We start from the raw sequence: 13688 nt of genomic DNA, 5'->3' as shown, positions 1-13688 counted from the left end.
GATATAATTTCCTGAAAAATAAAAACACACTCCCTGAAAGCTTCCTGGCCACCTTTCTTTGGATTCTGCGCTGGATTTGCGGGGCATGGGGTGGCAGCATCCAGGGCAGCAGGGCCAGGCAGCGCCCAGGGGAAGGAGCGCGAGAAAGGAGGCTGGGTGGTAGGCCGAGGCTGCCTGAGAGTCCCTGCCTGATGTGGGTGTTCTCTAACGGGTCCGTCCACACCTCTGATGATGACGGGCATCTATTAAACATTATCCCAGGCTCCCATCAGGCCCCTCCTAGCTCACCAGTGAAGCCCAAAGGAGTGGAGTGCCTTTGAAGGCTGCTGGTGGGGAAGTGGTTGGGGGAAGCCTAGAGAGGCACCCGGCAGACGCTATGCCCTGCATTTCTGCTTGGCCTTTGGGGTGACCTGTAGAGCACAGCCCCTGCCTGGAAGGGAAGGGCCAAGGAAAGTGGGTGGGTTGCATGCTCCCTCCCCTCCCCCACCTGAAAAGGTGGAGCAGTTCTCAATCTTTGTCACGTTAGGTGGGTCAGGTTTGCTTCAGATTTCCCTTTCGGGGGCCCTATCTGAGGAAAGTGGAAATCATGAGGTCAGGAGCCAGGAGAACGTGGAGATGGATTCTGGGGAAAAAAAAAAAAAANTAGAGAGGCACCCGGCAGACACTATGCCCTGCATTTCTGCTTGGCCTTTGGGGTGACCTGTAGAGCACAGCCCCTGCCTGGAAGGGAAGGGCCAAGGAAAGTGGGTGGGTTGCATGCTCCCTCCCCTCCCCCACCTGAAAAGGTGGAGCAGTTCTCAATCTTTGTCACGTTAGGTGGGTCAGGTTTGCTTCAGATTTCCATTTCGGGGGCCCTATCTGAGGAAAGTGGAAATCATGAGGTCAGAAGCCAGGAGAACGTGGAGATGGATTCTGGGGAAAAAAAAAAAAAAGATGCCTAAGCTGGATCCCTGGGGACCGACAGTACCCAGGGGCTGAGTCGGGACAGGAAAGGCGGCAGACTGAGCTCCAAGCTCGGGGCAGAACCTGTTTCTTGCCAGAAGAGGGAAGGGCAGGGAACATGCCCATCATCACCAGCGCCCCCAGCCTGGTGTTTTCCTGGGCCTTCTGCGCGAGGACCGGTCTAGCCTTCTCTGCGCCCGCGCCGGTGACCCGGCAACCGCAGGTCTGAGCCCCCGCGTCCAGCACCGAGGAGCAGAGCCCCGCGGGCGCCGCGCGTCACAAAGGCGGCCGGCACCTAAGCATCTAGCGTCCCCGAGGTCAGGGCGCGGCCCTGGAGGTCGCCGAGTTGGCATCTGGCGACCAGGCAGGCGTGTGCGCGGTTCCTGCAGCCCCAGCGGGGCGCAGCCCGCTCGGGGAGCTGGTAAAAGGTGGGCCGGTGAAGGTGGGGATAACAGGGGACACCCCAGGCTCGCGCGGGAGGGGCGGGCCACCCTCCTCAGTGGCCTCCTCCTGGAAGCTTCCTGTCTCCTTCCCTCTCCACGGGTGATGGACATCCTCAGGTTTCCTTTCCGGGTGTGCAGCTGTGGTAAGGTGGAACCAGCCCAGGTTTGAGAGTCCGAGTTCTAATCCCACCTCCCCACTTACCGTCCCATCGCGCTGGGAGCCTTTCTTAGCCTTCTAGCACCCGTTTCCCCACTTGTAAAATGGGCCTGTTCACCCCTTCCATTCAGGGGCGTCGTCCAAGTCTTGGTGCCGACTCACACTTGTGCAGCATTTACTTTGTGCCAGGCCCTGTTCTGGCGTTTTCTGTATACCAGTTTATTTAATCTTTTCCACGCTAGGAGAAAAGGATTGTTATTACTGCTGTTCACGTATGTGGAGACTGGGGCACAAAGAAATCAATTCGCCTGAGGTCTCACGGAACGACCAACAGAACCGGGATCCAACCCAGGAAGCTGCACTGCCCTGCATTGGTGCGGAGTCTCAGGGGAGGGGAAGGCGGTCCCAGCAATTACACAAGACTTTTGGGCCCCTGGAGACAGCTTCCCCCACCCACCACACATGTCCCTCCAGAGCGTCTGGTAGTTCTTCCAACAAGAGACTTTGCTGGGGCCAAGGGTTTCATTCAGCCTTGGAACTGGTTTAGCTTCCCTTGAGCACCTTCTAGGTGCCTCACTCCGTGCTGAGTGCTGTGGAGGCTCCTAGCCCCGGGCAGTCTATACCTGATGGAGGGGGCAGCCCTATTCCTTCATTCGTCACAGGTTGAAGCACCTACTCAAAACCAGAATGAGTCGCGAGGCCTGAGTGGGCCCTGTTGGAGAGGAAGGCTTGGACAGAGGTCCACTGAGGGATGGACAGTGGAGCGAGGGGAAAGGGAGCGGGCAGGCTGAGGACAGCGGCAGCGACTCTGGGAACCCACTGGAGCCCTCTGTCCTGGGCAAGGGCAGACTGCTGCTGGGTCCCGTGTGGCAGTCTGTCTGGATCCAGACACAGGAGGATACCCCGGAGGCAGGACCCCACTTGTTCCGTAGGTGATGGTGGGGACTGAGGACAAAGGCACAGGAGAAGACCCCAAATCAGGTCCTCCACAGGCGCTCACTGATGCTGCTCATTGCCACCGTGGTGCTGGTGGGGGTGTTGGCAGGAGACAGACGGACACCACCTCCAACGGCGTCCGTTCAGATGACGATGTAGTAGTGGGCAAGGTGCACGCAGAGGGATATGAATGATGTCTACAAACGTTAAATATACATCTGGTGACCACACACACAAACAAAAAGATGCATGTCAAACGCATTGGTGAGGCTGCCTCCAGAGGGGGGCAGTAGAGTGGGATATAGCTAAAAGGGAAAGAATAAACAAAGCCAAAGAGGGGTCTTGGGCAGACAAATGTCTGTCCTGAATTGAGAAATATAACTAATTTGTCCTTCAGCACCTGAGGCTTACCACGTGTGGCAGTAGGGAAAAAGTATAGGACACAGAGTCAGAAAGGCCAGCCTCCAAACTGTGCCGTTACTAACTTGCTGTGTGACCTCAGGCAAGCCCCTTTACCTCTCTGAGTCTCGGCTTCCCTCTGTAAAGAAATCAAAGATCAGAGCTCTTTCAGCTCTGAGTTTTTATGAACCACTATCAATTACCTTGGGCCACTGGATAGAATAACCAATAAAAGCTTTATGGAGTAGTAGGGCTTAAAGCTTGAAGAATACAGGATTTTGGAGAGTTAAGGAAAATGAGGGCCGTTTTCAGGCAGGAGAAACACTGAAAGCAAAAAGTCGTGAAGATTTCCGCACATGACTGTAAAGAGTCTGAGGGCTTGGTAGATGTTTCCGGCAGGCCCTAGCCCAGCTCTCCCCCAGGGCTCCCCAGCCTGGCTGGGGCACCACCTGCCATCCTACAGCTCAGTCAGACACCTCCTGTCCTGCCCACTTCTGTGTTCTGCAGTTACCACCTCATGTCCGCCAGAGAACTCACAACCCACCCCGTTCCCACTGTGGCACCACCCTAGTCCCAGGTTTGAGCCTGAACCCTCCTCAAAACCACCCTTGTCCCACTCCCTGAGGGTCCTTCCTAAACTACAACACTGACCACATCACTTCTGGACATGTGACCCTTTGACCTTCCCTGGCCCCATGTGACCTCAGTGGAGGTTCTCCACCCTCATTCTGGTGCTGCACCTGTTGAATTTCAAAATACAGACATCAGCCATGTAGCTCAACACAGTGAATCTCATCTGGAAAAGGGGGCCATGTCAGCATTCCAAAGTGTTGGGGAAAGAGGACAATGGGACCCCCTGGCTGCTGGGATGCAGCCTGTATCGCATCGTTCAGGGCCCCTTCATCCAGGACTTCCCACTGCTCCGGCTACGGTTCCATCGCTCCCCTCCCCTTACAAGTGAACCCCCATACACTTCGTAGGTCCTTGCATGGGAACACACTGTGCACATTCACAGTTCTGTGGCTTTACACATATTGTTCCCTCTGCCTGGAAAATGCCAGTTCTTCCACCACTACCACTAGGCCAACCCAGTCGGCCTTGCGAATCCTACTCACCCTGCAAAACCCAGCTCAGGCACCACCTCCTCTGAGCAGCCCTCTCTACTTCCTCTGCAACCAGACAGAATTAATCACTCCCTGTTTGTGCTACCCTGCACCATGAATATGCCTGAACTTCTCACTTCTCCCACCCTGCTGTCTTCAAGTGGTGGTCTGCATCCCTGATAGACCCCTAAAGGGCTGTGACTCTTTGCAGGTGTGGCCTGTACGGTGAATTTATTATTTCACCCCTTGTATCAGCACAGCACCTTGTGCGTGTCGGTCCACAGTGCGGATTTGTTCAATTGGGTTTAATTTCTATTTGGCAGGTAATGGCTCTTCCTTCTTACTCCCCACAGAAAACGAGTGATTGCTTTTCTTTCCTCACTTTCGGAAGCCCTGCCTCTCACAGAGGTGCACTGGACATCCCAGTTCTTTGATGGATGAAGAAAACCAACTGATGCAGCCCCAAGATCAGAGCTGCTGGGCCACGCTGCCCGATGTGTGCCTACAACGTGTTTTCTGGTGGCTGGGAGATAGGGACAGGTCCAGGGCAGCCCTTGTCTGCAGAAAGTGGAACCAGATGATGTATTCAGCTGACCTCTGGAGATATAGGACCATCACGTTCAGTGGAAGACCTTCCAGGGTACATGCGTCTGAATTTGAGTCAGCTCTTTGGTACGTTAAGAAATTTGGTCGTTATCTGGAGCACCTGGAGATCAAATTCCTGAATCCTTACAATGCCGTTTTGACCAAGAAGTTCCAGGTCACCATGAGAGGCCTTCTCTCGAGTCTGGGCAAGAGTAACAACCGCCTGAAATCCCTTTCCATTCAGCACCTGGAGCTGGACCGCCTGGTCTGGAGGAACAGCATCAGGAGCTCGTTCATCAAAAGTCTGAGCTTCTTCTTAAAGAAGATGGGCAAACACCTGGACTATCTCAACCTGAAAGGCACCCGGCTGACTGTGGAGCAAGGCTGCCACGTTCTCAACTCCCTGAGCTACTTAAGGAATGAGAGTATGGCATCGGAGCTCAACATCGAGGACTTCTTCAGCCACCACCTCGCTGTCTACAGCAGCCCCCAGTTCAACAAGACCATGGCCATGTTCCGCAACCTGGTGTCCCTGACCTTAAACTACAACTGCATCTCCGATGAGCTGCTCGAGAACTTGTCTGAGAACAATGCCAGTACCCTCTGGACCATAAACATCAAATGCCACATTCATGACCCCCACGGGCAGGTCATCTGGGGCATGTCCTGGGCAAAACTGGCCAGGCACGCCACCAACCTGAAGGTGAACTTCTTCTTTGAGCGCGTCATGAAGTACGAGCGCTTGGCCCGGATCCTCTTGCAGGAGATCCCGGTCAGGAGCATCAGTCTGAGAAGCTGCTATTTCAGTGACCCCGACTGGTCCATGCGGCCCACCCTGCTGGATCTCCTGCCCACCTTCCGGCACACTCTGCAGGTAGGTACAAGCTGAGGGTGGGAAGGCTTTCAAGGAGGGGCCGAGCCAGCTTCCTGGTTTCCCCAGAGGAAAGGCCACTGCTGAGCCCACACCACCCCTGGCCGGGCTCACACACACTCACTCAACCTTAAATAGAGATTCTGACCAGACTAGGCCTACCCAGCCCCATAAAACCACAACAGCCAGCAAAACAGGCCTCTCACTTCCTACACGTGCAACACAAGGAATTTTCTGGGTGACTCAGCCAAGGAAAGCTCCTATATCCCCAGCTCAGAGATGCGAGGCCTGATCAAGAAGGTGCATCTATAGGCGAGTGGCAGGTCTGCAAGCCCCTTCCTACCTTCCCACAGGGTCACAGCAGGCAGGAAACAGTGTGACTTCAAACCAAACCAAGAGCCAGATTTGAGGCAAGTCACTGAGGGGCTTAGTGTAGGCTGTTCCATAATCTGGCAGCACCCATTTATAAAATCAGGATTACTTTGTCCCTCCTTAAGGACCTCACTCACAGAAGGTTGTGATGACTGACATTGATAGGTATCAATAAATACTACTGACAGGAACTACTACGGAGTGCTGAGAGCTCACCTGGTACTCACATAGCCCCCTAGTGGGCAGGCAGGCAGTATTATTCTTTGTGCCGCAGAACTTAGGGTTTGGTGGCCTGCCACAGTCACCTGGGACCAGGACTTTGGTTGGTCTGACTCTAAATGCATTGCCTCCAAACTCCAAGTTTTGCAAATTTGGATGAGTCCACCTCCATCCCCAATCCCTTCTGTGAGTCAGACGAGTCCAGGACATCCTATCTAAATGCCTCAAACTGGGACAGCTCTCAGGCTCAAAGGCAGGTCATGGGAATGTTATGAATGATCCAGCCCGTCCCTGCCTGCATCTTTGGTCTTCCCCTTTGGTGCTTTTCCAGAAATTAACTTTTGAGTTCAACAACAACCATGAATCACTCGACAAGGAGCTGCACCTCCTCATCTTATCCTGCAGAAAGTTGTTCTACTTCAAAATCTGGGCTTTCCTTGATGTTAAGTTTGTGGAACGGATCCTGAAGAGTCAGGAAGAAGGGCAGTGTGCCCTGCGCACTCTCAAGGTAAAAGCCCCCGGGGGCAGGTGCTCAGAAATAGCAGAGACACCGGACCCCACGGAGCAGGCGTCCAGCCATGCTGTCACGGCGCCAGAACGGAAGTCAGAGACGAGGCAGGACTCGGGGCAATCCTATTGCCTGGGTCTGTCCATTAGAAATTAAGTTTCACCAAAGGGAACCTGGATTCTGCCTTCGTGGTTGGGTCTGGGCTTTTCCCGACTCCGCCAACCCTAGTGCCTGTGCCTCACTCGGATTGTTTCCAGAGTCTGATTGGCACAGTCATGGTGTGCGCGCACAGTTGTGTTTCTCTGTTGGCACAGGTGAGAATTTACACGAACAGATACGAGACAAATGAAGAGGACAGGACACTGCGGGAAATTTACCGGAAGTACAGAAAGCTGATCGATTCAGAGCTTAATTATTTTGTCATCGCCTACCCTATGATGTAGTGAGCGCCCTCCAGAGGAAGAAAGTAAGGAGCACTTTGAAGCTGAAAGCCTGGTTCGTATAGGACACTTGGGGCATCCCCTCCCCCTCCCCCTTCCTTCTCTCTCTCCTTGCGGCCAGGTCCACACCAACACGAACACCCCAGCAAAGGCTGGGACTGCTGGGGATGGGAAGGCCCCGGGTGACTTTAAAGTGCTATATTTATCAACCATCCAGGGGTAATGTCTCGTTTTGTCGTTTGATGTTGATTTTTGACGCCCTCGATCGGCCACAGAGCTAAAAGCTCAAAGCCTCCCAAAGCAGTTTTCTACCCTGACTCCCGCTAACCTACGCACCTGAAAAAGTGAGACGAGCCACGGAACAAATGGGACCGTGTTTTCCATTCACTGCCATTATCAGTTCAGAAATGCTTTCTGTCCTGGCCGGCCCGCAGGTCAGAGCCTCCTGACACTGACCTTGGCCGAGTCTCAGAAGAATGGAAACCCACCTGCTCGTCCTCCAACAAAACAGGGGAATTCCCACTGTCAGAAGAAGCGCCCTGAGAGCGGGAACTCCCTCCTACAGAGGGAGCTCAGGCCCAAATTTATCAGCGTTGGGGACTGATAGCTACAGCACCTCCTTTTCTTTTTCTTTTAATCCTTACTCAAGGATATGTTTATTGATTTTTTAGAGAGAGAGGAAGGGAGAAAGAGAAAAAGAGAAACATTGAGGTGACAGGAAAACATTGGTTGGTTGCCCCCGACATGTACCCCGCCATTGGAGATAAAGCCCGCAGCCTAGGCGTGTGCCCTGACCAGGAGGCAAATTCACAGCTTTTCCGTGTTCGGATGACGCTCCGACCAACTGAGACACCCAGCCAGGGGGTAGCGCTTCCTTGTCTTCTGTCTCCTCCATCCTCAGGTTCAGGCAGCATGGTGCCCAGCCCTCAGGTGGGGGCAGAACTGGAGGTGGCCATTACGCTCATATTTACAAAGAATTTGTAATGTCATGGGGGAAATGTCCCCAAACTGATGCTAAGTGAAAAAAGGCAAGACTCAAAACTATATTTAGAAGTAATACAAATCATACAAAACACATAAGGGATTTTTTTCCCTTTGAAAGCATAGAGGAAATACACCAAAAATGTTAATAGTTATAGCTGAGTGGTGGAGTTGTGGGTACTGTTAATTTTCTTTTATACGCTGCTCCACAGTTTTCAAATTTTCTACTAAAGCCAGATGTTATTTTTTATAATCAGGAAACAACCCAGTGTGTTTTAATAGGTAGTAACTGAATTCCTGAGCCCAGGTCATAGGAACATATTGCTTCTGGTCTTTTGAGATTTTTGTGCAGATAGTTGCATATAGGGTTTTTCCCCATAGATATAAATTAATAAATCTCAGAATACTTCAACAAGTGTCTCGTTCCAGATTTTGTGGCCTCTTTAGAATGCCGTGTGCATATTTATGCTCAGCGTTTCAGACCTTTGTTAAAGTCCATACAGGTTTCAACTGTCCCATCACTTCCACATTCTCTGTCTCCTCCGAATGTCCCTGCGGTGCTTCTGGGTAGGCAAGGCTCCTGCCCCACAAACATTCAGGAAAGGTGGACACTGGCGAGGGAAATGGGGCCCCGCCTGTGAAGGGCTCCCAGGTCTGATGGGGGAAGAGCCTCTGCAGTGCTCTATGTGCTCCACGGTGGAGGGAGCTGGCTGGATGTGAGGGGGCCTCGGCTGGGATCCAGAGCAGCTGGGAGACGGATGGATGGGTAGGTGTAACGATTCATAGGGTGGACCTGTTCTGGTTAGCTTCCATTCATCCTCAAGCACAGAATCTAAGGATGGAGGAGCTTTCATGGAAAACATGTTCATTAAAATGTTATTTATGTTAACACGTTTCCATAAGAGAGTTGATTCGTTTCACAGTTTTGCAGATTTCGTTCATGTCTGGCTTAATAGTAGACAGCTGTGTTCTCATTGCTGCTTCAGTGATCTGTGCAGTATCACAGACCACGTAGCCCCTGGAAAACTTCATAGGGAATGTGAGGGAAAAAGCATAGTGTCTTGGTATTAGTGTTAAAATAGCTTTGACCCCCGTGGTTTCCCAGAGAAAATGAAACAGGATCAAGACCTTGGGAAAACACAGGGTACGTGATTTTTCCAAACCCACGGATTTTTCAACAAGTGACCGTTTTTTAAATTACGCCATTCAGAGGCCCTGTGGTAGAAGGAGACAACCCTGATTTGCAACTTGTGTGGCAGCTGCTTATCCTTGCCTGCCCCCCTCCTCCAGCCCAGAGCAGGAGGATGGGAGCGCTGTCTCCCACATGCCGCTGATGACCAGGAGGAACACGGCATGGGAGGACTGCAGCGTGTCCATATCTGTATGTATGAGCTGGAAGTGCAATCTGACCCGGGCGCCTCCTCTCCGCTGGTGACGGGACTGATGAAGCCATGGCCACGTGAATTTCCAAGTGTATAAGGGAAGCAGGGCTGTGATCAAATTGAAGTATAAACCATTGCCCACAAATTCATGTTAACCCCTTCGCACACATTACCCAGCCAGCTATTTCAGAGAGGGACAGATGGAAATTCTTCTTTGCAATTTGAAGCCACAGAATCTTTGGGTCCATTGCTAAATATTACACATGGTGAGAAATTTGCATGGCTTCCCTGGGTGGCACTTAGAAAATTAACCTAGTTCCTATTCCTCTACATTTGCAAAATTGCAGATTTAAGATAATACCATCTAGACACATACACACCTACACAGAAAATCTTAAATCCTCAAGTGGGATGTAAGACCCTTGAGAGCGCCTGCTTTTACTGGGTGCTGTGTCTCCAGGCCTGGAACTGGGCCGGCACTGGGGAGGCACTCTGTCTTTGTCCAATAGTCTACAATAAGGCCTTGCTGAGGTGTGATTCCATCCCTGCTTACAGCGAACAATTGTGTCAAAGTGATGTTTTATTTGTTTTGACTCATCTTACCGCTGTAGACAAATGTCTTCTTTTTAAGCAGTCCCCTCTGTGGGCACATTGCTGACACTAACAAAACTTTGAATTAACTTAGCCCACTCTATCATGCACTCGTAGCCCACAGCTGGTAATATAAGGTCTTTTCAGCAGGAAGAAACCTTCCACATCTCCTCACCACCCTTGTCACCACCACCCCAGTGCCTCTTCCTCACAGATAAAGGAAATAAGGCTCGGGGAGTGGAGGGGACTCCTGGACCATTCCTAGATGACTTACTGGCAAAACTGGGACCAAAAGCATGTCTAACCTCAAAGACCTCATGCTTTGTGTCAAGGTCATTCCTTAAGAATTTGTCTAATCTCTTTCCCTCCAGTCTGTCCCCAGGGAAGCCTTCTAAGTCCCAGCCTAACCCTGTCACTCACATGTGTGATTGATGACTTGCTTGTGACTGAATAAGACAACCTTAAAGAAACAGGGAACAGGTGGATCGGAGAGGTCGCTGACCAGTGGCTGACCAGAGGTTGCTGACCAGTCCCCCTCGCCCCACCCCCAGTCTCTGAAGCAAAAGCCTGGGGCCCCGCCCCTCATTTCGAGTGTATTTCAGCAAATGGGCTCTAGGACCAGCTCTCCCACTGCCTCCTGGAAACCCCTATATTGCCCCTGCCCTCGTACATGCCTTTCTCCAGAAACTGGTTCGAACATGACCATGGCCTATAAGGTCTTACAAGGTTTGACCCCTGTCCACCTCACTGCACTCAGCTTGTACCACCTTCCTTCCTCTGGTCACTGCAAAGGACACGTGGGAGTGTTCTCCCCAGATACTCACATGACCGCTGCCTTCTTGTTCACCTTCATCTCAGCCCACGTGTCAGTTCATCACAAAGGCCTCCACCCAGTCTGAAGTGGCAGCCCGTCCTGCCACGCATCTCAGACCACCCTGTCTATTGCTATCATGGCACTTCCCTCTGTCTGAAACGGCTTTGCTGCGCATGGGCACCACCTGCCGCAGGACTGAGTTCCTCAGGGACCAGGAGCTCTGTCTGATTCACCTCTAATCTAGTGCCCAGCACAGCCCCCGGCAAGTACTTGGCATGTGAATTAGTAAATGAATGGGCCCACCCCCACCCCCATATACACATACCCTTCAATGCCGCAGGCCTTGTGTGCAACAGATGGGAGTATGCCATTGCTGACTGGCTGGGGAAGCAAAGGGGTTCTCCGTGCAGGGGCGTTGCTAGAGGCACTGGCGTCTGTATTAGCTTCCCTACAGAGAACACAATCCAGTTACAGAGCAAGCAAATCCTGCCTGCTTCAGGAGAATAAAGTCTTCCCAACTTTAACATTTTTAAAAAGGTTTGCCAAAATTGATGGATAAGTTTTCAGGTAAAAATGCATTGAGGCAACAGATCCTGGTTTCAGGATCTGAGATCCAATTAAGCATCAGAAACTGATTAGCCATGAGACCTCTGGTAAGTCAGTCCTGAATTCTACCCATGTGACCACCCCATCCTCAATTCCCACCCCCAGAAATTAGAGATAATAGCAGTCAGCACTTCACAGTTGCCATTAAGGGTTGGGATTACAATGGTGATATAATATGTCCTCCTTGGTTTCGAGTTAAGATTCTGACACTTTATCGGGACTCACACCAAGTTCCCCTGGAAACATTTTGCTCTTTGAGACCCCCATCTTTGTGTACGCCACGCCTTTCCCTGGAACATCCCCCTTTCTACCCCATTTCTACAAATGTCTATGTCTCCATCAGGTTCCCTCTCAGGAATAACTCCCATCCACCCCCCTTGGACAAGCCACTTTGTCCCGTCGAGTGACGTGGCTGGTGAGCCCCAACTCCCTTGGGCGGCAGCCACAGAAAACCCGCTGGGAGTCAGTGAGCAGAAGGGAGAATGTGTGTGAGGACGCTGAGTGTCTCACAGAACCCCGGTCCTCAGAAACCTCCCGGGGCCGAGGAAGGGAGAACTGGAGGGGGGCTTTCTTCTCTCTCTTGGTGCTCCAGCTTCTACGTTTTCTCCGCTGCAAACTGGCATCCTGCTTCCCACTCCCGTGACAGCCGCTGCATCCGCACCCCAGACAGAGCCTCCGTCTGTTCTCTTCAAGGGGCCGCTGGGTGGAACCGAAATCTCCCAGGCCAGATGCTTGCCCTCTTCCTCCACTGCTCGGCTGAAATGGCTTTTGGCCTCCCTTCCAAGGAAGGGCCAGACCTTGCTTAGCTTCTGAAACCAGATGAAATGGACCACATTCAGGTGTCAGAGGAAACACTTTGTAAAGCATATGACTGTCTGACCACTGTGCTGGTCCCAAATAATGTTGAAGGTAGACTGTAAACAAACACACATACATACATAAATTTTTAAAAAATTCCTTTTGGCAAAGTGTCCCTGGTGATTGCCCAGTCGTCAAGTCTAGAGGGTGCTTTTCCTTTCTGAGCCGATGCTCTGGAGCATTTGACCCATGGACCCCAGGACCTTGAAACTTTCTACATTGGCACCGTGACACCATGCTCNCTCTTCCTCCACTGCTCGGCTGAAATGGCTTTTGGCCTCCCTTCCAAGGAAGGGCCAGACCTTGCTTAGCTTCTGAAACCAGATGAAATGGACTGCATTCAGGTGTCGGAGGAAACACTTTGTAAAGCATATGACTGTCTGACCACTGTGCTGGTCCCAAATAATGTTGAAGGTAGACTGTAAACAAACATACATACATACATACATAAATTTTTAAAAAGTTCCTTTTGGCAAAGTGTCCCTGGTGATTGCCCAGTTGTCAAGTCTAGAGGGTGCTTTTCCTTTCTGAGCCGATGCTCTGGAGCATTTGACCCATGGACCCCAGGACCTTGAAACTTTCTACATTGGCACCGTGACACCATGCTCTCTCCTCCAGCCCCTCGAACGTTCCTTCTCAGTCTGCTTGTGGGACTCTCCTGCACTCGGCCTGGAAGAACTGGCCTTTCCCAGGGCTCGACCTCACCCTCTCTCCATGGGCTTTAAAATCTATGTGCTACGGCTGTGCCACAGCTTCTCTGGGTTCTCCCCACTTTCTGGATACAGACAGACCTTTTCTCCCAGCACTGGGTCCTCGCTCTCTGTGAGCCTGACTTATGACCAGGCACTTCGTTTTGTATGACAGGGAGCTCAGACTGCCATCTCAGAGCTCCTATTCATTTCTTGTAGGTTTTGTAGCTTTGGGTGCCTATACATACATGTCGTCAGTAGGATGCAAGAACTCCAGTCCTTACGGTTACCCAAATATGATTCTGGCCCCTCCGGAGGGTGGCTCTGGCTTCAGTGAGCCCAACTCTGGCACCTCCAGATCAGACCCGAGCGGCGGCAGCAGGGGGAGATGACGGGACCTGAGCGCTCTGGGTAGGGGCAGGTGAGGCCAACAGGATCCAGGGTACAGGGAAGGACCCCAACAGAATCCCAGGGGGCAGCCTTCCCGAGACTTTCCCAGGGAGTTGAATGCTGTGTGCCTGCTGATTCTCACTGAGCACTGCTCACACAGCCTCTGAGGATGGAGAACTTTGGTCCCCTGCTCCTTTTAATTATGCTGATTTCAAACAAATTCAACTCTGGTTCTACTTAAAGATGATTAAATGAAATGGCATTTAAATTGTTTTTTCTCTCTCATTTTTGGCAACTGTTTGGCCCTTCCTTCCAGCCAGATAATCCTACACCAATACCGAGACGCTCATGCCCCCACCCACCCCGCTGGCCCTTTGGTGAGGCCCTTCTAACTTTATTTCT

General features: G+C 51.8%; 1 protein-coding gene across 1 annotated transcript; it reads left to right on the top strand.

Annotated features, from left to right (window-relative positions):
• The first annotated feature begins 3825 nt into the window (after nt 1-3825).
• On the top strand, nt 3826-7600 carry FBXO39 (F-box protein 39). Its single transcript, XM_037029585.1, has 3 exons — nt 3826-5439; nt 6359-6535; nt 6850-7600. Exons 1-3 carry the CDS (start codon nt 4414-4416, stop codon nt 6976-6978), a joined length of 1332 nt encoding a protein of 443 aa, XP_036885480.1. The 5' UTR covers nt 3826-4413; the 3' UTR covers nt 6979-7600.
• The last annotated feature ends 6088 nt before the right edge of the window (nt 7601-13688 follow it).

The sequence above is a fragment of the Sturnira hondurensis genome, unplaced genomic scaffold, assembly GCF_014824575.4.
Source record: "Sturnira hondurensis isolate 20B ecotype Veracruz unplaced genomic scaffold, ASM1482457v3 Scaffold0020374, whole genome shotgun sequence".
Classification (NCBI taxonomy): Eukaryota; Metazoa; Chordata; class Mammalia; order Chiroptera; family Phyllostomidae; genus Sturnira; species Sturnira hondurensis.
Note: the sequence above shows the minus strand (reverse complement) of the source record. Positions and strands in the feature narration are given on the sequence as shown.

Coding starts and splice junctions, on each gene's coding strand:
- FBXO39 (XM_037029585.1), top strand. CDS start 4,414: ATGGATGAAGAAAACCAACTGATGCAGCCCCAAGATCAGAGCTGCTGG. Junction 5,440..6,358: donor CCTTCCGGCACACTCTGCAG/GTAGGTACAAGC, acceptor GTGCTTTTCCAG/AAATTAACTTTTGAGTTCAA. Junction 6,536..6,849: donor GTGCCCTGCGCACTCTCAAG/GTAAAAGCCCCC, acceptor CTGTTGGCACAG/GTGAGAATTTACACGAACAG.